At 38.8% G+C, this 24,475-nt stretch overlaps 1 protein-coding gene across 1 annotated transcript in view; it reads right to left on the bottom strand.

Annotated features, from left to right (window-relative positions):
* CNTN6 (contactin 6) overlaps positions 1 to 24,475 on the bottom strand; it is a 195,104-nt gene that overhangs the window by 89,539 nt on the left and 81,090 nt on the right. The window contains exons 4-5 of the mRNA XM_087708896.1: positions 12,897 to 12,992; positions 3,628 to 3,831 (exon numbers count right to left, since the gene is read on the bottom strand). Coding sequence (XP_087565022.1) covers positions 3,628 to 3,831; positions 12,897 to 12,992 — 300 coding nt within the window. The remainder of the gene's footprint in view (positions 1 to 3,627; positions 3,832 to 12,896; positions 12,993 to 24,475) is intronic.

Raw genomic sequence — 24,475 nt, 5'->3', positions numbered from 1 at the left:
GACACCATATTGAAATGGGTGCCACAAGGACAAAGCCTTTCCCAAAATGGGATGCAACCAAGTCAAATATACTTAATGTCAATTTTAACTAATTAATTGATGTACAGTAATTCATCAAAGCAGTCATAGACCTTTAAAATAATTAGATTTCTTCCTAGCACCCATTTGGTTCATAATTCTACTAATAAATTTACTTTCTCCTCCTGGCTGTAAAATAAATTTATTACCTGTCCCCCATCTATTAGCAAATGAGTTTTCATGGACTACAATAGCTTACATTAAATTAAATTTACAAATTGATTGCCCAATCCAGTGTCTATCACCTTTATAATGAATTTTACAATTGATTTCCAAAACCCAATCCAATAGTGGTCTAAGACATTTAATAGAAAAATGTGTTGTCATAATAAAAGGGGCTAATGAAAACATGCAAATAGGAATTTCTTCATTTTTCTGGCCAAAGCAACAAAAAGAGACATATAGTCAGGGCTACATATCCCCAATTTTTCTCTTTCCTCTAAGTATATCCATAGTCCCAATTCTCCTGTCTGATGTTAAAGATACACCTAATATTTCCAATGAAAGAGATGACAATTGTCTTGTTAATGCTGCTGAAAACACAACTGTTTTATTTGCACTGCCTTTTTTATTACATTACATAAAAACATCATACAAAATCTGGCTGCCAACAAAGATAAGTTCATTGAGACTCTGTACAGAAGATATGAAGTCTATGGGCAGTGCAATGGTTTAATAAGGGGGGGGGGAGAGACTCCCACATAGGGGGTGAGTGGTAAAAGACACTGTTGAATGGGAAATACATAAGTAACTGTAGTAACTGCACCAGTGGTGAGATTCCAATTTTTTTACAGTCGGTTCTGTGGGCACAGCTTAATGGGCAGGACATGGTTTGGTGGGCATGGCTTGGTGGGCGTGGCAGGGAAAGGATACTATAAAATATCCATTCCCTCCCCATTCCAGGGGAAGGATACTGTAAAATCCCCATTTTCTCCCAATCAGCTGAGATTCGGGAGGCAGAGAATAGATGGGGGCGGGCCAGTCAGAGATGATATTTACCGATTCTCTGAACTATTCAAAATTTCTTCTACTGGTTCTCCAGAACTTATCAGAACCTGCTGAATACCACATCTGAACTGTACTGATGACTCTCTACTTACACAAATGATTTGGCCATTAGGGAGCAAGTGTTACCAACATTTGCTATTGCCTAAGCAAATATCTATTGGAGAGAAGCAAGTAAATGAATGTGGGGCTGGTGATGCTTTATGAATATTATCCCTATGACAATATAATGTCTAATTTGAGGGATCCCACATTCTTTCTCACTTACATATCTCATTCAGGATATAGCAATCATCCCAAGCTTGCTGTTATTTTATTTTTGTGGTATGAGCATGACATGCTCTGAATTTTTGTTGTTATTTCATTGGAGCATTTAGTGTACTCCATTAAGATCCATGGCTTGGAGGAAGCAATCTCATTTGTTAATGAATTTTTGAACTATGCATTTTCAATTGTGAACATTTAATTTAAAAATATTTTTTTCCAAGAAAGGAGGCTACTCACTTCAGTGCCTAAGCTGGATTAGATCTAGTTTGATGCATCTTACATTTGAACAATGCTTGTTACATCTGAATTTGAAGATTCTTGAAAGAATGCAGTTGATGTAGGAATTAAGCTTTGGTTTAGTCTGCTCTTTTCCATTGCAATGAATTTGGTTACGTGGTTTTTTTTTAATGTCATGCTTTTACGTGGCATGACAGTTTAAATATGTGAGTAGAGAGTTTCAAGGCTGCTATCTAGTATACAGTTAAATCACCATAGTCTTTTGTTGGTGGCATTGACTGTTAAACATTTAGGATGCAGTAGTTTAAACTGATGTCTTGGAGCCATATCTACAGAAATATCCCAATGGCTCCTAACAACTGGACTTCCCTAGAGACTCTGGAGATCATCTGCAAGTAACATTAGGTGAGGACCTATGAGAGCACAGAACTTTTATTTCTGGAGACTCTCCCTTTAAATGGCCTGCCTATAAGATAAGCATGGTACTAATCTTGATCCTTTCATCTAAACTAAGACTTTACTCTTCACTGGAAGTAAATGGATAGATAAAAGAGAGATGAGAAAGAGAGGGGGGAGAATATAGTTTTGATTTTATGTGCCTCTTATGGTAAATTCTCCCGGTCTCTGTCTTTGTCTCTATCTCTTTCTATATCTCACTCTCTTATCCTATACTGTCAGAAATGTATTTCCACTGTTTTATTGTTTACTGTTTTGATCAACTCTGAACTATCCAGAAAACCTATTATTCCTATTGGTTATTGGATTGCAATAACAGTAGTGAAGACAACAACAACAATAACATTTCCCCCTCAAGATAGGGACTAGCAGTTTAATAAATCTGAGTTGGGATTCCCCTTGACAAGGCACATTGTTTCACAGAGGCAACACAATATTCCTTATCAAAGCAAAAAGATTTACTCCAATAGTGATTTGACAAAACCTGAAGCCTCGACCAGTAGGCTAGTGGTGGAGGAAAGTTCTGCATATCTTATTGGAATTATTGGAGGCTATTGAAATTGCTGGAGGAGACATCAGATCATCAGAAGAGGGGAAGCAAGCAAGGTAAGGCAGAATGAGATAGCTGCATTGCTTATATTTTTTGAAACAGAGAAATCAATGGAGTGATCCAGACAAGTGCCCATTAAATTGGATCATTTCACAATCTAACTCTTTAATGGGGGAGTTTTGGCATCTTCTCCCAACAGATTTCCAGATTTATTTGGAAGAACATCTAATATGTATGTATGTATGTATGTATGTATGTATGCATGCATGCATGCATGCATGCATGCATGCAAGTAAGTAAGTAAGTAAGTAAGTAAGTAAGTAAGTAAGTAAGTAAGTAATAGGATGTGAAAATGACCTTGGGAGACAGGAGGAAGAACTGCAACCTTGACAACTATCATACAAAAGGTATCTCGGCTCATGGAGGAAAAGAGAGTATGGAAAATATCTCAGAGGGCCCATATCCAGTTTTCTAGAAAGTAAAAATAAGGACAGAGAGGGGAGCAACATGCTTTCAGACTTGCAAGATTCTGTTACTGTAGCCTTACAATAATGGTAGGTTTAATACTCATGGTTTGGAGTTTTTGTCTAGACCATCTTAAAGGGGTGACAATATCCTTCTTCAGACATTCCTCAATTCCTTCATTTTATCAACAAAAATCAGATATGAGGCAAAGGCTTTAACATGTAAGAGAAGAAAAGGCAGAGCCTGGGTGGGAAAGTAGAATCAAGAGAAGAATCAGCCTGGAGTCATTACATTCCCAAAAGTGGTTTAATTCAACCCCTCTTGAGTTCCATTAACTCTGATCTAATGTTGACCGTTAGGTGACTAGATTCTTGTGTATGGGCTTGAGCAATAAATCCACATAACTGTAACTCCGGATGTAGTGTTGATTCTTCATGCCTGACCAAACAATCTTTAAATCAAATGGGTAATGCTAATCTATGTGCTTTTCTGCAGAGTTTGGGTGCCATTTCAGAATTAATGTAAATAACATTAGGATTATATTTTAAAAAACAACAACCAAAACTTACCATCACTCCGAAGCACAAGTGGTGTGGGTGGCCCCTGAACATTTTGTTTTGTTTCTCTGTTTGATACTACACAAGTGTAGATACCCACATCAGATGTTTCCACTTTGGCAATATATAGATTTCCTGTTTCTTGAGAGACAAACCGCCGATCATCTTCCTGAACATATAAGGTATTATTGTTGAAAATCCAAGCGAATGATAAACCTGGAAAATATCAAATGCTTATTGCATATATTTTCCTAATAAAATTAGGAGTTAACATGTTTGCAAAATGAATTTTTTTTTTTAATTTATTGAGCACCTTTGCTTTGATTTTGATTAAATGAAATAATGGATATATATGTGTTATGTGTTTTTGTTCTTTGTTTTTAATACAGACATCCTTTTCCTTCATTTTTTAATCCTGATGTGATTACAATAGAATAGTGCCTATTTAAAAACCAATATACCAAATGGTCTAATATAAAATAAAATAAAAAACCTATCACTATAAAACTATCACTTTTATGATAAGAAGGGACCAGAATGAACAAATAGATTCATTGCCACTACTGAGCCTGGGCCCATTCAGAACTGGGCTGCAGAAGCGATGTGTGAGCACATGTGTGTGCATAGCTCCTCTTGCACAAGCAGCAGACGAGCACATATCTGCACTCAGCTCCATTTGTGCAAGTGGCAGGTGCATGTGCCCTCCACTTGTGCAAATGGAGCTGCTCACACTCTCCTGCTGCTCCTGCTCTCCCACTGCTCACACCACTCATGCTTCCCCACCACTTGTGCATAATTATTCCCGCCCTCTCCGCTGGTCCACAAAGCTAGAAAGGTTACATCACAGAGATTTTGCTGCTTTGGAATTCAACTTGTAACCTTTCAACCATCATAGATCACAATCCTGGCTGTCAACTTGAAAGCAATTCCTGCATAAATTTTCGCACTTCAGACTGCATGTGATCCAGTATAACAGGCTCAGTCCTATGGACCAATGTTGGGATCAGACTGACAGCAGACGAAAAGAAAGATATGTGTTTTGGTCTTCACTGCTTTGCTTCTTCAGTTCCTTGTTTAGACAAGATCCTGCGATCATCAAAATAATGTGATCATATAAGACAGATTGACATGCTTTCCAAAGTTCATTGGCAATTATAAATAACAACTACTTTAGAATTAGGCTTAAGGAGAAACAAACTTGTCTTGTCCTAACTCTATTAATGTATTTTAAATTTTGTCTTTGGAAAGCTAGGAGTGATTTATTTTAATGATTCAAAGATTTAAAAAAGTGGCATCTGAAGATGGCAATCTTTCTCACTCTTGACTTGGATGAAGAAATTAGTACAAGTTGTCAGCAAAGCAAAACCTTAAAACTCAACCAGTATATTTATTCGGTTGATTTCTATCCTGACTTTTCTCTAACAGCTCAAGAAATTGCACATAGCCCTCATTCCTTCAATTTTCCTATAAATATAATCTTGTGCTGAGTAGTAATAACTCAACTAGCCCAAAGTCACCCACTGACTTTCCATGTTTAGGGTGGAATAAACAAAATTTCTGGACATCTCATTGCTATAGAACTTGATAATTTCTCACGACCTTCCATTTCACAACCAATTTATGCATGATAGCTATTTAGTAAGTTTGTTCTTAAACATGGCTTTGTACTTTTGGGAGAAGCAGTAAACCCATGTTCAAGCAACAACTGACAATCATAGAGGGAGATTGAAACAAGAAAAGGCATAAAGAATACCAGCCTTTTCTTTCCAAATTTCACTCATAGGCTCTCACTGTCACACTTAGTCAGTTGCTACGTGGGCTTATAGATTTGATGGATATGAGAAAACCCTGGTTTCAGAAATGGACTCTCCCACTGCCCACAGAATGGCTCTGGTAGGTAGTACACAGCCTGCAAAGCAGGGGTGGTACATTTGCACAAACCTACAGTGGCCAATAAGTGATGGTCTGACCCCAGCACTGAGAGATCATCTTAGTGTAATGTTGACCAAAGCTCATGGAGGTTGCACCCAGAGGAAGACTGTTGTGGTTTGTTGCTTGATTAAAAAGAAAAGTCCATTTTAGAGTCAAACATCACTTGAAGCTGCCTCAGGTATAGGTATAGCAACATGAGAAGAACCAGTTCTATGTCATGGCACTGGACTGGGAGTTGAAAGGACCATGAGTTCTGTTCCTGTCTCATGAACAAAATCCATCTAGGTGACTTTGGGGGAATCACCCCTCCAGCTCTGCTCTGCTCTGCTCTGCTCTGCTCTGCTCTGCTCTATTCTCATGTCAATCCAAAGAAAGAGGCAATGGCAAACCACTTCCAAATTTCTTGCAAGGAAACTTCTTCATCTGGTTGCCATGAGTGAAGATTGACTGAAAGGCACACCAAAACAAAATAAAACAAAAAATCCAGACTATAGTGGAGGAGTGCGGAGGTAGACAGTTTGTGTTATGTAAGTGAGTAGAGATACTAAGTATGTTTTCCAAGTTAATCAGCAAGAGCTTTGGCATGAGAAGAGGCAGTAAAATCTCCATGCAGAAAACAGTATGCGTGGTTAATACTTAATGCCAGCATGACTGAAATTGTGAGTCATAGTTAGACATGCATTTTCTTGTACTGACTAAAGCTTCTAATTTTCCCCTTGGTTTTGTTCCCTGTTTTAACTGATTATTTTGTTTTGTCCTGGACTAGGACTCTGCAGAAGAAACCAAAACACTATCATGTCTCAAATGATGAAATTCTGAGGATGGGAAATGAGTGCCCCTTGGCAGCCCTTAAACAGCATGCCATGGATCAGGAGAGTTGATTAGATCTGGCTGCTTTGTCTAAACCTGGATTCATGGCTAGCTGTTTTCCTGTTTTTCAAGCCAGGGAGATAGTTAAGCCAATGCACAGTTTCTAAATTCAGAAATGTCCAAAAGTTAATGCTTTTACAAAAATAGCTCTTAAAGAGAAATTTCAGGATACTCAATTCAAACAAAAAAAATGCCCGTGTGATGAAGAAATTATTAAAACACAAAGACATGTTTTGTTATATTGCCTTTATTATAAAGATGTCTACTTCCAGATAATAATTTCTCCATCTCAGATTCCCAGACCACCCATATACATTCTATTTACAGTTTTTATTCTCCAACTAATGTAATTTTATTTCTCTGAATGTGGCTAGGTACGTAAAATTAAGTAATACATTGATCAGATCCATTTCATAATTATTTTTATTACAACTTTTATTTCCTTTGTCAAAAATGTATTTTTTTTATTGGTCAATGACCCTAATGAAGTTTCTTGATTGATTGATTGATTGATTGATTGATTGATTGATTCATTCATTCATTCATTCATTCATTCATTCATTAATATGGAAAATAAATCCCAAAACAGTTCCATAACTTTATCTTCAAAAGTTTCTATCTTTAAAATTAAAAATATATGTCTAAGAGATCCCGTAGTGGATTCATTGTCTAAACTGATCTCAATTTCTGTCAAAGTCCTTTTTCTCCCTGTTCTTTGATAACTCTATCCAAACATTCAGCAAAAAGAAGTTATCACTGCTTAGTCACAATATTGGTATAAAATGAATCTTCATTGCTGATCTTATCCTTCCTCTCCTACTTCTTTGTTTCAAGTCACCACAGTCACCCAATTTCCTTCTAAAATTTTGCTTTTAAAGCAAAAAACAAAACCCAATAACCTCAACAGATTATGGGTGCCTTGAGGCTGCCCTCCAAGGATTTCAGAATATGTGCACAAGATAGTCCCATATTTGTTCAGTAGACATCTGCAGATAGAAATGTATATGTGTTGACTTCAACATGAGCAAGAACTCTGTCTCATCGTGGTTCTTTATACATGCAGAAACTAATGTGCTATGCCCAACTTTTTGTTAGGTTAATAGATTTCTTATGGATGCTGACATTGTCAGAACGACATTGCATGGTGTTAGGAAAATTCAGATGGTGAACATTTCCAGATATTCCTATGGTTAGTGTAAGATTAAAACAGACATTTGTGGGGAGGGGGACTTGTTTTGTTTCCAAATAAGTATATGTAGGAATTTTATTTAGATTTATTTTATTTTATTTATTTTATTTTATTTTATTTATTTATTTTATTTATTTTATTTATTTTATTTATTTTATTTATTTTATTTATTTTATTTATTTTATTTAGTTTATTTAGTTTATTTAGTTTATTTAGTTTATTTAGTTTATTTAGTTTATTTAGTTTATTTAGTTTATTTAGTTTATTTAGTTTATTTAGTTTATTTAGTTTATTTTTTATTTTATTTTTATTTTATTTTTTATTATTTTTATTTAATATGCCACCCATCTCACTGCTGACTGACTCACTACCATAGTCTCCAATCTTTCTGGCTCCATGAACTGGCACTGGTGGTTGTGGCGGCAGTGTTACCAGTCCATGGCCCAGGGTTGGTGGAGCCTGCCTGACTACACTTTTTCTCCTAGGCATTATCAGTGATGCTCTGAATTTTGCTATGCTGTTTAGAGTTAACATATCACCATATTGGTGCTGTAACCAGAAGGACATTAAATCTGCCATGATAGACATAAAGTCAACCCTAAACATGACTTGACCGAAGCCATCTTGGAGCTGAGGCATAGGGAGGGGGGATTTGAGATAGCTGGGACTTTGTAGTCAAAATAAAATACTTTTTCTTGGGAACCAAGGACATTCTCACATCTTGTCGGATGAAGGAGGAGTGATGTCACCAGGCAACCAGACGGAGCAGTGATTGGACCATGTGACTGATTGTTTTGAGAAAGTGATAAACTTTTACTTTTATTTAGGTTAAAACTGTGGGGGTCGGTTTTCATCACAACTGTGCCAATATGATATATCCAATAAAGCTATTATTTGAGGAATCTACCTGCCTTGGAGTTTTGCTTACTTGGAACCCTGACATATGAACTACAAAAGTAACCATTGAGCTGACATCTATTCTGTTTAATGTTTCCTTTAGAATGGGAGGGGGGGTATTATGCACTTTGTCATTTTGATGTTTTGACAATCATCCAACATTTATGCTAACTTTTTTTGTGGATCTCTCTTCTCCTCACCCAAAATAGCTATTTCCTGTAGGTGCTGGTACTTCATCTGCTTCCTGATTTCCCTGCTGCTCTAATCTGTGTGACTTTCTTCTTTTCTATTTTGTGGCTTCTCACCTTCTGTCACAATTTTCTTTATGGCTGCCTGGAATTTGACAGCTGATGGTGAAGCTCTCTCTATCATGCTCCAGCAGTGGCAAGAGTGGCATGGAAATTAATTTTTTTTTCAAATAAAGCACAGTAAATCAGAAGTTTTGAAATTTAGCAGTTTAGCATTTCTTAATTAAATGTATAATTCATGAGTTTAAAACTTTCTGCCAACAGATTCATTTCCAAATGTTGCTTCTTTTCTTCACCCTGAAATTCCTTGCCATCCTCAATGCCATCTTACAAATATTATTTATGTTTTCAGTTGCAAAACCCATGGGATGCTTATGACTCTGTAAACAGCAGTACTGAGGAACTTTATGCTGACTTCCTATAATATTATGTGACTATAATTAGAAACAGCAAGTCATTTGGGATCTACAAAAATGTTTTCCTTTTGAAAATATGTTTATCTGTCTCTGTCTCTCTGTCTCTGTCTCTCTCTCTCAAAGCCTGCATAAATCAGTTAATCAAGTTTTGCAATAGGAGGTGAAATCATAACTGTAATATTTTGGCAGAGACATGCACCTGACATTCAAAGCATGGCTTCGCTAAAGCACAAGCGGAAAACTGAGCAAACAACCAAGAAGAGCAAACAAGAATTTGGCAAGGGGATTAGAAAAGGCAGAACAGATAAGAGAAACAAGAGATTTAAATTTTTTAAAATTATTTACTATAATTTTTATAAATAACTCAAGGCAGCAAACATTCCTCCTCCTATTTTCCCACAAAAACAACAACAACCCTGCACAGTGATTTGAGCTGAGAGAAAGTGATTGTCTCAAAGTCACTCAGATGACTTTCATGCTAATGGGGAGACTAGAATTCACAGTCTTTTGGTTTGTAGCCTCCAGAGATGGGCTTCAAAAGTTTTTATCAAGGGGTTTTCTACCCGGTTACTGGGTGGGTGTAGCCATGGTGGGCATGGCCTAGTCAGCCTCCTGCACCACAGTGGAGGGGGGAATTTTGTCCTCCTTGGGCTCCAGAGGCTTTCTTCGAGCCTCCAGGAGGGCGAAAATGGTCTCTTTGGGCTCCGGAAGCCCTCTGGAGGTTGGAAACAGGACCATTTCTGGCCTTCCCAAACTTCCATAGACCCATTTTTCACCCTCCCTGAGCCTCTGTGTGTGCCCTGCACTTACCTGCATCCCAAAGAGGCCACATGGGGACTTGGAGAGGGGAGGGGCAGGGCCGAGACAAGAGTGAGATTTGCGGGTTCTCTGAACCACACAGAATCTTAGCTAGATTCCTTGCGAACGCCCAGCAGCCCACCCCCTGTGAGTCTTATCTTAACCACTAGACCACTTGAGGACAGAGTCATTAACCTGAAATGCATCAATGAATTTCTCCAGTATAGGAAGAAAAATGAAGAAAACACCAAAGAACAGGGGAGAAAGGAAACCTAATACACAGAAGGCTATAGCTCCCCTGGTCAAAAGCAAAGCAAAACACAATCCAAAAAGACAGGAAGCACTCAGTAGATTTTAGAAACTGGTATCACATTTTTTTTTCTTTAGAGGACAGTCAGCTACTACCTTTGAACTAGGTTTTTCAAACCGAGCATAAACCTCAATGGTTCCTAAAAGACTAAAGATAAAAGAAGGAGGAGGGTTGGTTCACTTGAATGCAGCAAATTTTCTATCATTACAGTTTCCTTCTTGATCTGGAATTCTGGGTTTTCTTTTTTAATTAACAGGCACCATGGCTTGAAAAACAATTAGAAACCCTTCTGCATAACATTGCATAGATCAATGAAATCTAAGAGCCATTCAGGGAAAGAAGAAATATGTTATAGCAATATGTGAGTCATAATTAACCAAGGATGCTGGGTAATGTGCGCAGACCCAATATGACTGTAATGGCTCCTCCCCTAACTTAAGAAAGTGAAGACTCTTGAAATGGGGTATTTCAAAAGGATCCTTTTATTAAGAAGAATGGAAACCATTAGAGTCAAAGCAACATCTGAATCCCCTTAGGCAATGCAAGTAGAATTAAAGCAGTAGTGACCTCTCCCATGTGTTAGAATGCAGATTCTAACCAATGCATAAGTGTGAAGATGTTTCTTTTATCAACAGCCCTTAGAGCTGAATAAACATATATTCCCATGGCTATCTTCCCTTAGACATTAAAGTGAAATGCCACACATGGCCATCATAAACAACCCTCCCCCCACCAAAAAAAGGTAATGGGATCTCAGGCATTTCAGCGCCAGGAAACCAATTGTAAAATATCAGTAGTATACGGTGCTCTGAGCAGGATCTGGTACACCCATACCAGGGTGTGCCACCTGCAACCCACCACTGCTTTGTGGGCATGGCAGGGGAATGATACTGCAAAATCCCCATTCCCTCCCAATTCTCAAAATTTCTGCTACTGGTTCTCCAGAACCTGTCAAAACTGGCTGAATAACACCTCTGGTGTGCTACCTACCAATTCAATTTTAAGTATTCATTTGGTTTACATCTGCATTTGTGATACTAAAGGCAGATTGAAATTTTGGGAGCATTGGACTTTTTCTCCCCACCCTCCCTCTTTCTTTCTTTCTTTCTTTCTTTCTTTCTTTCTTTCTTCCTTCCTTCCTTCCTTCCTTCCTTCCTTTCTTTTTTTTCTTCCTTTCCCTTTCCCTTTCTATTTTCCTTCCTTCCTTCCTTCTTCCTATAATTGAAGCAAGGTTTGGAAATCTTTTATCTTTTTAGAGCCAGAGGCCGAGAGGCTTGGTCTTTCTCTTCTTGGAAGCCATATTTCAAATAATCCATATTTGCCAAATGCATTGAATGATTTACCTTAGTATGAAAAAATGAGGAACTTCAACTAAGTATGAAAATAAAATGTATTAATTAGAAAGCATCAGTGATGCAGTTCAGTTAGAATTATGAAAAATTGCTTGCGATGGAGCAGTAAAAGACGATGGAAACAGAGATCATTTTAAATCTGTTATTTGATAATTGTACATTAGAAGTATAATCCATCATAGTATAAGTACAGTGATGATATGTACATAGATCATAATAGGCTGCCACAAAATTCTATTTTCTGTTTCTTATTCAGTGTATCCAAGGCCATGATAAATTGCTAAAAGTCTCTACTGCAGTCTCGATTATTGCCTCTGCAGCTTTCTCTAGATCAGAGGTAACAAACTCTATGTCATTGAGGGCTGCATCAGGGTTGTGTTTGACCTGAGGGGAACAGGGGGATGTGGCCATGGTTGGGATGGCCAACTCAATGTCACTCATGTCAGGGGTGTCTGTGGTGGCCCAAATGCTCTGCCAGCAAAAACGGAGTCCTTAACTTCATTTTAGACTGTGACTGCCTCCTGCAAACCTCTGCCAGCAAAAACGGAGCTTGGGAGAGCTGCAGATGGCCCTTGTGAGTTCCGTTTTCTGCTGCAGCAGCCTCCTGCAACCCTCTGCCAATGAAAACAGAACTTGGGAGGGCTACACACAGAGGCACCATGACCCAGTCCTTCGCTGTTTCCATGGGCCAGATCTAAGCAACCCAAGGACCGGATCCAGCCCTGAGCCTTGTGTTTGACACTAGATAGTTGTATTAACTTATCGTTACTCAGCATTGTGGATAGGATGGATCAGAAGGCAAAGAAAATTGTATTTTCTTATATCCTATCATAAATCAAGAACTGGAGAGAATTATTTACAATTCCAAACACAAATAAAACACAATTTATGCTTTCACAAATACTTGATAAAAATTTGCTTCTTTCTTTATAAACAGGACAAAAAAATGCAGTAAATCTTTACAATGTGGAAATGACCATACTTGCTGAATTTGACTAGTTCAAAAGATGTTGTTCAGTTTTTGTTTAAAAAATAATACAAAAAAATCTTACTCAAATTTACAAATTTCACTATAAACTACCTATTTGGGTGGGGGGGGAATGAAAAGGGCAGATCCAGCCACTGCTATCATAAATCATAGCAGGCACGTTCAAGCACTAAATGAGATTTTGTCCCCAAATCCTATACACATAAAAATTCATAGGACTTTCTACACATCTATTCTTCTGGCAAATACTGAAGAATATAATGCAAAATGCCTTTTATTACCTCCATAGTGTGGTGGAGATGCACAGAATAGAACGACTCCTTGTCCCTCTCTGACTGATACAGCGCTTCTTGCTTTAGTTTCAAAGTTTTCAAGATCTTGGAGAGAGAGAGAAAGACAGGTGTTAGATGCATCCACATAACCATTTTGGAATCACAAAGCCAATATTGTCATACATGCTACAATGACTCCCCTCTAAGTGTGAGAATGATATGCAGAAATATTCAGGAGCGATATTAATAAAATCTCATGAGATTTTATAATTTTGGCAAATATTGGGAATTTTAATTTGGATAAACAATGTAAGAGTGACTTTCGGCCATTTCAAGAGGACATGATGTTACCTAAAATGTTTGTTTTATCCTATCTTCAATGTAATTAATCAGACAAAAGTAAGAAGAAAAAACCCCACAACTTTTTAATGTAAACCAGAATCAAATGTTTTATATATTTTAACAAAATGTTAGCCACATTTAATTGGTTGGTATTGCTTCCAATAGCAGCCTAAAAATATTCCAAGATTGTACTGGAAGCAGAAATATGCTTTTTGTTAGTAAGTAGAGTTACTATTGTTACTAAGTAGAGTTACTAGAGTTACTATTAGTTAGCTATTGGATTTATAATATGCCTCAACACAAAAGTAACTTCAGGTGTAATATAAAAAAAGTTTAGAACACCTTTTAAACAAATAAGAAGGAAACGATAATAATAAAGCAATAAAATGGCACATTAGGGAAATAAAAAAAAGTTAAAATATCAAAATCAAATGTCGGGTCATAAGGTTTCCTGTCCCTAACCTGCTAGAAAGGCCAGGGTTTTAGAATTTTCCTTAAAAAAAAGTATTGAGGCTATTCTTAATCTATGGTGTAGAATTTATATGTACGTTAGAAAATATTGTGAAATAGAATGTAGTATCTGCATTTTTACAGATTTATGATAAATTATTGTGTTTCACTCACATTTCAACTGTTATCTTAATAAGAAACTTGCCTTTATACATTACTGGAACGTTTAACGTTTCAGGGTTGACTCAGCCTTCCATCCTTCCGAGGTGGGTAAAATGAGGACCCAGATTGTTGGGGGCAATATGCTGACTCTCTGTAAACCGCTTAGAGAGGCCTGAAAGGCCTATGAAGCGGTATATAAGTCTACTGCTATTGCTATTTAAAGTTTGGATAAAAAGCTGGTGTAACTCCACATTGTTTTCAACTCAAGCCTCAAGGTAATGATCCACTTTTGAATATCAATCAAAGAAATGAAAAGATGAGAAGAAAAAGATTTTCTAAAATTAAAGTTTAATTTAATCATTGTTTTAAAATAAAATATGTAGAGGAGACTTCATATGACTAAACTGGACATTACCTGGTCAGATTTCAGATTACATTATATTCTTTGTCTCAGAGAGGCTAGGGTGGTTGTAGAAGTGGCAAAAGAATGGTAGCATTTTGCCATTTCCTTCTTCAGGGGTATATTTTCAATTTTCTCATTTAGCCTATGTTCTTCATGTTCCCTGGTCATCCACCACTGAAATACTAACTAGACTAGGCACTGCTTTAAAAATCTGCTAAGTGACATTTCCCCATGATGGCTTCACTTCAGGTTTCATTGAAGTGTGAGAAAACAGGGGATGTATTTGTGTGATTCTTTACAAATATACTAAAGCCATAAATACAAGAACACTATGCTCCACTGAATAATCCCGCCCTCCCCCCAAAATGTTATTTTCAACAAAATCATAAACAATTTCTTTTTTTAGCAAATTTAATGAAGACAGGTACAAAAGATAAAATGATTTATTTCCCAGCAATAGATCTAGGATTGCATTTAGTGCTAGACCTAAATCCAATTTGAAATCTGCCCAATACCACACTGAACCTAATGTCTGTCTTTATCTATCTATCTATCTATCTATCTATCTATCTATCTATCTATCTATCTATCTATCTATCTATCTATCTATCTATCATCTATCTATCTATCTATCTATCTATCTATCTACCTACCTACCTACCTACCTACCTACCTACCTACCTACCTACCTACCTATATAATTTATCAAATATATTTTTCTGCCCATCTTAAGACTAGGGCAAACTTTGAAGTACAAAACATAGAATGCGCCATCACATCCTGCACCAGCTGAAGTTTCTAAGTGCTCTTCAAGGACAGGCTTATCTAGAAAACATTGCAATGTTACCTGGGAAGTGATTATGGGATGAGTGTTAGGGAGCAATGGGCTAAAAAGTGGAATTCAGGGGATATCTGTGTAAAGGAATCAACCAGTATGTCCCCACAGTCAGAAAAGCACCTCTAGTTGTATGTTACAGAGTTCCACATTTCATCTAATGGCAGCCCTTATTACTTCAACATCATCAGATTTCTCATCACTAAGATGTCTGCAAGAGGGGTCAAGGGAGTATTTAATGAAAAGCACTTCAATTTTTGTACTGAAAACTTTGCCCCTTGGTATGCATACTGTGTTTGTATACTAAGTTCAAAATTGGTGTTAAAATTGGTGCAACCCTTCTTTTATCACCCTTTTTTATTTTCCCCCACCCACTGTACAATCTAATCTAATTTGGCTTCAGTATGCTCTACAAACTCAGTCATTTTGTAGTATAAAGTAGACCATTACATTAAGCCATAACAGGTCGTTTGTTTGGATTACTATGTGAAAAGAAACACTGGGGTTTTGGAGTTTTTTTCAATTTCAGATGTGATTTTTTTGCATGTTGTTTAAGCCTACCCTAGTTTCAAGAAGTTTTATTTATTTATGAGGCTGCCACAACTTAAGCAACATGACTCTGGGCAGTATACAGTGTAAAAAACAAACAATAAGTAAAGAAGAAGAAGAAAACTCCCACTGTAAAACAATAAAGAAGTAAAAGATATAAATATAAAATATAAAAATTCTTAGAAGCAGCTGATTAACTACAGTTGATCTGGATGCTGTCTCTATAGAACTTCTTAGTTAATTAGCAAGTTTCTTCTCTTATACCTTGTTTTCCTGGAAATAAGGCCTCACCAAATAATAAGCCCAATTGGGCTTTTGAGGGCATGCACTAAAATAAATCCTCCCCCCAAAATAAGCCCTCCCTTTTACATATGTTGTGAGGGAAAGACGCAGGAGCCATGGAATCAGAGAGTAAGATGTTTATTGTGAGATGACAAGCGATTCAAAACGTCCCTGCAACTGTCAGGGTATTTATACTCGAGCCCAAAGCAACTGTCAAATGACCAGCCAATCAGAGAGCTGGTAACAGGGAACATTTGCATATATAACACTCCTTCCCCCCAGTTATTTGCATACTCAACACTCCTCTAACATTTGCATATATAACACTCCTTCCCCCCCAGTTATTTGCTTTGTGTGCAAAGAAAGTCCAAGCCTGTCGGTAACTTTGGTTTTTGGAGGCAGGTTGGTGTCCTCGTGCTTCAGCTTCCCGTCCAGCGCCAGGCCTCGCTTCTCCCAGTTGTTGGTCAGCAGTGGAGTCAGCGTGTAAACCTTGCAGAAGGTGGAGCTGGGAGGCAGGCAGCTTTGTAAGGCAGGTGGCCTTGGGAGGTAGGCAGCTTTGTAAGGCGGGTGGCCTTGGGAGGCAGGCAGCTTTGTAAGGCAGGTGGCCTTTAGAGGTAGGCAGCTTTGTAATGCAGGTGGAGCAGCGGAGGCTCCAGGCAGCAGCAGCTGCAGACAGTTTGTATTATGCAGATAGAAAGCCGTGAGGAGACGGATGGCAGCAGCGGCTGCAGACAGGCAGGCAGTTCCAGCCGAGGTTGGCCTTTGCGGTCTTTGGCTCATCCTTGGAGTTGGCGTGGCTCGTCCTTCAAGTTGGCGTAGATGGCTCGTCCTTGGAGTTGGCGTGGCTCGTCCTTCAAGTTGGCGTAGATGGAAGGCTTCACGGTGGCTACTGCTGCTGCTGAGTGCATGCTGGCCATTGGTTCTCTGTTGTGGCTTTTGTGTCTGATTTTCGCGGGGCCGTGACTGGCTTATTCTTCGTTGTTGTTTTCCAGGCTCTGCGGGAATCGCATATCCCATCCTCGTCGCCAGTTTTACATATGTTGTGAGGGAAAGACGCAGGAGCCATGGAATCAGAGAGTAAGATGTTTATTGCGAGATGACAAGCGATTCAAAACATCCCTGCAACTGTCAGGGTATTTATACTCGAGCCCAAAGCAACTGTCAAATGACCAGCCAATCAGAGAGCTGGTAACAGGGAACATTTGCATATATAACACCCCCCTTAAATATTAAACCATATATGCAGCCGGCCCCTGCCATTTCCTGGTGGAAAAAAGGAACATGCCCCATGTGCCCCACATGTGCCTGCCATCCACACAGAATGGCCTCACAGAGGCCTCTCCCTCAAACCTTAGCTCCTTCTTTTAGTGGCAGCCACAAAAAGAGTGACAGGCCCAGCAACGCTATAGTTAGCAAGAATGTGCCAAAAACAGAAACAGAACTTCTGGCCCTCTCTGGATCAGCTGATTTGCAGGCTGCAGGTTAAGGAGCCTCCTGTACCTTCAAAATAATAAGACGTCCCTGAAAATAAGGCTACCATATTTTTTGGAGTACAAGACAGACCTTTTTCCCTCAAAAAAGAGGCTGAAAATCTGGGCACATCTTATACACTGAATACAGCATTTGTGAGCCATTTTTTTGCTCAATCCCCCCTCCCCAGTCCCGAGAAGCATTCTATAAGCTTCCTAAAGGCTATTCATGCCTTTTTAAAAAAAAAAATGGACCCATTTTTAGAAAAAATAGGCTGTTTTTTGCTGGTTTTTGCCCCCCACCCCACCCCTCCAGGAGCACTCTACAAGCTGCCTAAAGGTTATCCAGGCCCTTTTTTGCAGGGGAAAATGGGCCAATTTTTTTGGAGTGTCTTATACTCCAGTGCATCTTATACTCTGAAAAATACAGTAAGTGCTTATTTCAGGTGTCAAAAGAAACGTGGTATTAATATTGTCATTAGGTCCTTTTATCATTCCATGTATGTTTCAATGTGTTCATTTGCACTAAAGTTAGGTGTTTTATTGCAAATTACATATTTCACTTTATTTTTAATTTTTAAATGCTTATTATTATAGCTACTCATTTAACATCCAACCAGTTTAACCCTGAAAATGCCTGGAAAGAGAAAGGGTACAGGATACCTTCTGGTAGCCATTAGTGATTTTACCAATGACTTTATCAAGTCATCTGGTTATGACCTGAGTAACTCTGTCCGGACATAATTGAACAAATTAGACATTACACTGGAAGAAGTGTCTCTGCCCTATATCAGTGGGGATGGAAAGATTGTCCTTGTTGTGACTCTGGTGCTGATATGCAAACTATTACAATATTGTGCAAGATTGCCCATGATATACATTATCTGGTTTTCTAGAAGATCTGTATGAAGCAATGCCAGAGGCGATCAGCAGAATAGCTGAATTGGACATCTAGTTATGAGGACACTGTCATACCCCGATAAAGGTTTTGTATATAATTATGTGGATTACAGGAATATGTTTACTTCTATCCATCGTGTTCTCATCACACGATAAGTAAGTGCTGCTTAATACCTTGGTCAATTTCAGAAAAAAAACTGCGTAGAACTACACATTCATCTACAGTGTCTGCATTGATTCATATATGAATTAGTACTGCTACCTAATACCACAACTAAACAAGTCGTGAGCTAATGAAGACTTTCCTCCACCTTATCTTCAAGAAGAGCAAAGCTGAGGTCAGGTGTTGAACATGGACTGCATTTGCTAATAGGCATTTTAGGCACAGCAGCTTTATTTCACAGACAACATAATCACTGTGTTTCTTCCAGAAACCTATGAATAAGTTATTACCCGACTTGCCTTAATTCTTTTTTTTCTTTCCCCTGCCAGCATTTGTCTTCCTTTGTGAGCATGGATGCCCCTCACATTGAATTTTGCTATCGGCTGCAATTTCCTTCCAATTTCCTTTCCATTGCCCCCTCCCCAACACTCCTCATTCCTCATTGCTTTCTGGCAAATAACTATCGCACACTGCAGCTAATCAGTCAACTCTGGAATGATACCATGTTGATAGAGCAAAGTCCTCAGATGTATTCTTGATCCTTCTGAGAATGGCATGGGAAACTGGGCTCAGCTGTATATGGGGGGAAGTCATCATCAGCCACAGGAACCACTCACAACCACAGCAAGCCCAAAATAAGATTGTGGCAAGCAAAACATATGTTCCCCTGTGTTAACCAAATTAGATTATCTCAAGAACAGTACTAATATAGACTGAACCATATGGGGACATTTCCAGAGTGTGCTGGAAAACAACTTGAGAGAACAGGCAAGTTATTCAGTTGCCATTAATGCCGGTTTTTGAAATTTCACTTAGGACTTTCATGTTTATTGCTTTTCTTAAAGTACTAGGATAGCAATTCATGCAGGGACAACTTGCATTTTCATGCCACCGTTTTCATGCAATGCCTATGATTTTCATTGGATATGATATCCTCTTACCTCGCTACTAAAAGGGCTAATAAGGAAACTAAGCCTGAATTCACAGTATTACTGAATAGCATACAGTTGAAAGGGAACTTAGAGGTCTCCTAATCCAATCCCTTGCTCAAGCAGGAGACCCGATACCAATTCAGACAAGTGGCTATCCAGGCTCTTCTTAATAACCTCTGATGATGAAGCACCCACAAGTTCTGAAGGCAAGCTGTACCACTGTTTAATTGTTCTCACAATTGTTCTTCATATGTTTTAGTCTCCAGGCCCTTAATTCAGAAGTTTCTCCTTAACTCTAGGTTGCTTCTCTCCTTGATTAGTTTCCATCTATTGTTTCTTAACTTGCTTTCTGGTACTACAGATAATAAGTTGACCCCTCTCATCTTTGTAGCAAGCCCCTCAAATATTGGAACACCGCCATTGTATCATCCCTAGTCCTTCTTTTGTCTAGACTTAGCTATATCCAATTCTTGCAATTGTTCTTCATATGTTTTAGTCTCCAGGCCCTTAATCATCTTAGTTGTCCTTCTTTGTATTTTTTTTAACTTTTGCAAATAAGGAGTATCCAATAGGCCATATTGTATTTACGAAGTTCTTGCCCAATTTACCTTTTTGAAAGAGCTGCTACTCTTGAAGATGAATAAGTGTGAATAAAAAATGTAAATGTGAATAAAAAGAAATGGCTGTCTTATCTCTCGAGCAGCCCAGTTTTCTTGGAGTTCATGCATGAGATTGGAAAGATACATATGATAGGAGAATATTGTATAATTCTGTAATATTGTATAAAACCAAGATTTCTATTTCCTATTCGAGATGTCTAAGAGAACAGATATGAAGAGTTATTTACTCATACAAAGATTCCAAGTTTTGCTATGTAAATGTGACTATGGTACACAAAGCATGTTTGCATTTGCATTAAAATATGTACGTCTGAAAATTATAGCAATATGTGTACACAATCTCAGCCGGTGTGTGTATAATATCAAGTGCATATGTTCCACATTTTTTCTATAAATACACACAGATGTCATCTATCTATCCCTCATTCAGTCTGTCTATGTCTGTCTGTCTATCTATCTAGCCATCTGTTATATCTATCTATCTATCTATCTATCTATCTATCTATCTATCTATCATCTATCTATCTATCTATCTATCTATCTATCTATCTATCTATCTATCTATCATCTATCTATCTATCTAATCTAATCTTTTATCTCCTTAAAATAACTGAGTTTTTTCCTGGGATAACACAACTCTATCATCCTAAGAAAAGATTTGGCAGGCGAGCTGTTCTTCCAAGCAAAATTGTGCATTCAGTCCCAAAGCCCTTAAAACAATTCCTTTTGCTTAATTTAGATATTCCAAACAATGAGTATAATAACAGAAAATGGCAAGAGCAATGACATTAGAAAGTGATAAACAATATGCTCTAACCGCCTGGCAAAGCACTTCCCCCCAAAATGTGCAAATCCACAGTGATTGCTGAGGTGTTTAGTTTAGGTGATGAAAAATTGTATCGGGAGAGCTGTACTAATGCAAAGTACACAAACATTTGTCTCCTCTGTGCGCTCATGTGGTTCCATAAGCACTAATGGGAATAACAATCTGACATACAATAGAAAATGTATTTTCCATCTTCCCATTCTCTCCACTCCCACAGCCTTGCTATTTAATGCCCACAATTAACATTAAATGGATGGCATTAGAAGCTTATCTTTCAGTCTTCAATTAACTGGATTGCAGCATGCTGAAATAATAAAGCAGAACAATTTTAGGAAGGTTTGTAATAAAGAGATGCTATTGCAAATAAGCCTATGCTTCCTGGGCTTTGTTAGCTTGAATCAGAAAGGGCAGCAGGTAAGGAGACAGTTAGGGTTGGTTTCTCTTCAGCTATGTAAAATCATCATGCTACATCCATGTTCTACTCACTTGGCAGGGCACACTAAGTTTGCATTGAAAATCTGAAAGGCAAGTAGTGTGTCATGGAAAGTGCCTAGGTTCCTAATCTTTAGAGGTTGTTATCCTTAACAAGTATACCTGGAAAATGTCTAACTTTAACATCAGTTGGCCAGAGTTCTGGTTAATTTATGCTAGCTATGTCAAATGTGGAAACTTGGGCACAAATGCAAATTATAAACTAAATGGGGAGACTTACCATTTATTTTAGTGATGACAGCCACCTACTTCTATATGGCTGTGGGCAAAGATACATTAATCAAGATGCCTAACTGCTGAGTATTGTTGAAAGAGGAAGCTAAGCCCTTCATTTCTAAATTAGGAATGAAGCAATTCATCTTCGGGGCTCTGCTGGAAATCATCATAGCTGACTGGCTTGCAAGATAGAGCCACCAGCTGCTCAATTCAGTGATGATCAGATTTGCCAGGTTGCATCTATAAGAGTGTTTCAGTTGTTCTCTCCAATTTCTTGACACACTATTTAACAATCTATTTAAAGGACTATACATATAAACAAGAAAATTTGCTCCTAATGAAAACCATCCAAATGATTAATATGCAGAAATCTATATAGAGCCGAGGTGGCGCAGTGGTTAGGGTGCAGTACTGAAGGCCACTACAGCTGACTGTTCAGTGGTTCTAATCTCACCGGCTCAAGGTTAACTCAGCCTTCCATCCTTCCAAGGTAGGTGAAATGAGGACCCAGACTGTGGGGGCGATATGCTGACTCTGTAAACCGCTTAGAGAGGGCTGAAAGCCCTATGAAGCGGTATATAAGTCTAACTGCTATCACAACTGCTATATATAGATTTCCTAAATCAGTTAAATAAAAACTTGTGTACCTGGTCTTTGATACCTAATACACGGTACACGGTTTATGTAATCCCCTTCAGGGGTGGGTTGTAGCTTCTGTTACTGCTGGTTTGCTTAGGGACATACTTTGGGCATGTGTGTGCTTAGTACGCACTACACACGCATGTGCAGTAGTAAAAAAAATCACTTCTGCGGATGTGCAGAAGCCAAAAACAAGATGACGCTGCCTATAGCGCTGCCTGTGGCATCATCAATAGAATGATGGGGAGGGGGCGTGGTTGTCTGAGTTACTACCAACTCGGCAGAACCAGTCTGATCTGGTAGGAACCCACCTCTGATCCCCCTTCCAATAAAGTCTCACCAAGTCTTAAGGCCTAAAGATTGCTAATTATTCACTGAATTCAAATGTGAGATTTCTGATCTTGGTTGGACTGATTGCTACCAAATTTAAAACCATTAGCACCTTTTAATAATTTAAACAATACAGTTAAAAGGTGAACAGCAGTAGATGCAAGCATTTTGTATTGACTCATCAGTATCAACATTACAAAAACACGGTTAAAATCAGCCTAAAATATAAGATCTAGCAAGAGCATTAATTAAGCCGGGGAAGCAATAAGAGGTGGTATTCAGCCAGTTCTGACAGGTTCTGGAGAACTGGTAGCGGAAATTTTGAGTAGTTCGGAGAACCGGCAAATAGGCTGCCCCTGTCACTGCTGCCTCCCAGCCTCCCAGCTGATCTTCTTTTGTTGCCCTGCACAGGAGAACGGAGTTGGAAAGCAGGTTAGTGGGGTGGGGTGGAGAGGGAATGAGGATTTTGCAGTAACCTTCCTCTACCATGTCCACAAAGCCACGCCCACAGAACCGGTAGTAAAAAAAATTGAATCCTACTACTGTAGGCAACCAATGACAAACCTTGTGTCCAGGGAGGCATAGATTGACATACAATTGTTTCTGCATGCACAAGGGAGGCTTCAATTGATTAATGGCAATTGCTTTGGCAAAATGCTATCAAATTGATATTTCTTAATATCTGTTTGTTTGTGGCTATATAGTGATTCTAGGCTGATCTCTCTTTTCACCCCTCCCCCTAGGTCTGCCAGTCCTTCTCTTCACATGACATAAGAGTCAACTATACCAATTGGAATGGCCATTTAGACCTTTTAAGGCTGTGAGAGGTCCTGGAATTTTCTTTAATTACCTATACTTTATTATAATGATTATGATATGGAGAAGTGCTGACATGCATAAATACTTACAGAATTCTTCCAATAATATTTTAACGTTAATTGTGATGACTTTAATAAAGGATATTGATCCATATATGAATATCAAATTCAAATCATATGACTCTCCTCAATATGTGGGAGTTTCAGTGTTTGCCCCATAATGGCAATAGGGCTTGGAAACATAACTATGATCATCACCAGGGGTGGGTTTCAACCGGTTCGCGGCGGTCCCTGCGAACCGGTTGGTCAGCGAACCCGGAAGTAAGTAACTTCCAGGAACGGCGAAGGGCACCCCCGCTCGCCCGCGGTCCTTACCCGGTTTTGACAAGTTCTATGCTTCCACGCATGCGCAGGATGCATACAGCACCTGCGCGATCCTCCAGGAGCAGCTGGAGCGTCGTGCAGATGCTAGTACACATGCGTGCACCGCGCACGTGCATGAGGATGCCGCCGGCCCCGTTCCAACCGAACCGGTTGGAATGGGGCGAGAAACCCACCCCTGATCATCACCATCTTCATTTCATGTTTTATGTAGTAATGGGGGAGGTAGATTGTGTTCTTTCCAACTAAGAATCCCTTGGCCAGTATCAGAAGTGGCGCAAGTTCTTAAATGTATTGACAAGTGAGTGTAAAGATACTATTGTTATTCTATATTTCACTAGTTAACCTGTCATCTACAGCAGTAAATATATATTATGAAATAAGTTTTGACAGAAACTTGCAGCAGAGTGAACCAGGGGTAGGTTCCAGCACTCACGACTGCCGGTTAGCTCATGGGTGTGCCACGCACGTGTTTGAGGAGCACTGTGTGCTCATGCACCAAGCAATAAAAATTGCTCTGTGCATGCACAGAAGCCAAAAACAAGATGGTGCCGCCATAGGTGCTGCCAGGAGAACCGGTTCAGGGGCATGGGAGATCTGGGTTGCTTCCGGTTCCAGCGACCCAGGCCACTAAACCACTACCGGTTCGGCTGAAGCGGTCTGAACCGGTAGGAAAGCACCACTGGAGTGCACCAAGTACAAAAGGAGATGAAGAAGAGATGATGTTGTACAGTAGATAATTTGAAGACTACACTTCCTATAGATCTTTTCTATCGATT

The sequence above is a fragment of the Thamnophis sirtalis genome, unplaced genomic scaffold (genome assembly GCF_051295495.1).
Source record: "Thamnophis sirtalis isolate CommonGarterSnake01/CBP01778 unplaced genomic scaffold, rThaSir2_p1.2 scaffold_3, whole genome shotgun sequence".
Lineage (NCBI taxonomy): Eukaryota > Metazoa > Chordata > Lepidosauria > Squamata > Natricidae > Thamnophis > Thamnophis sirtalis.
This window is presented reverse-complemented; position numbering and strand designations above follow the sequence as displayed.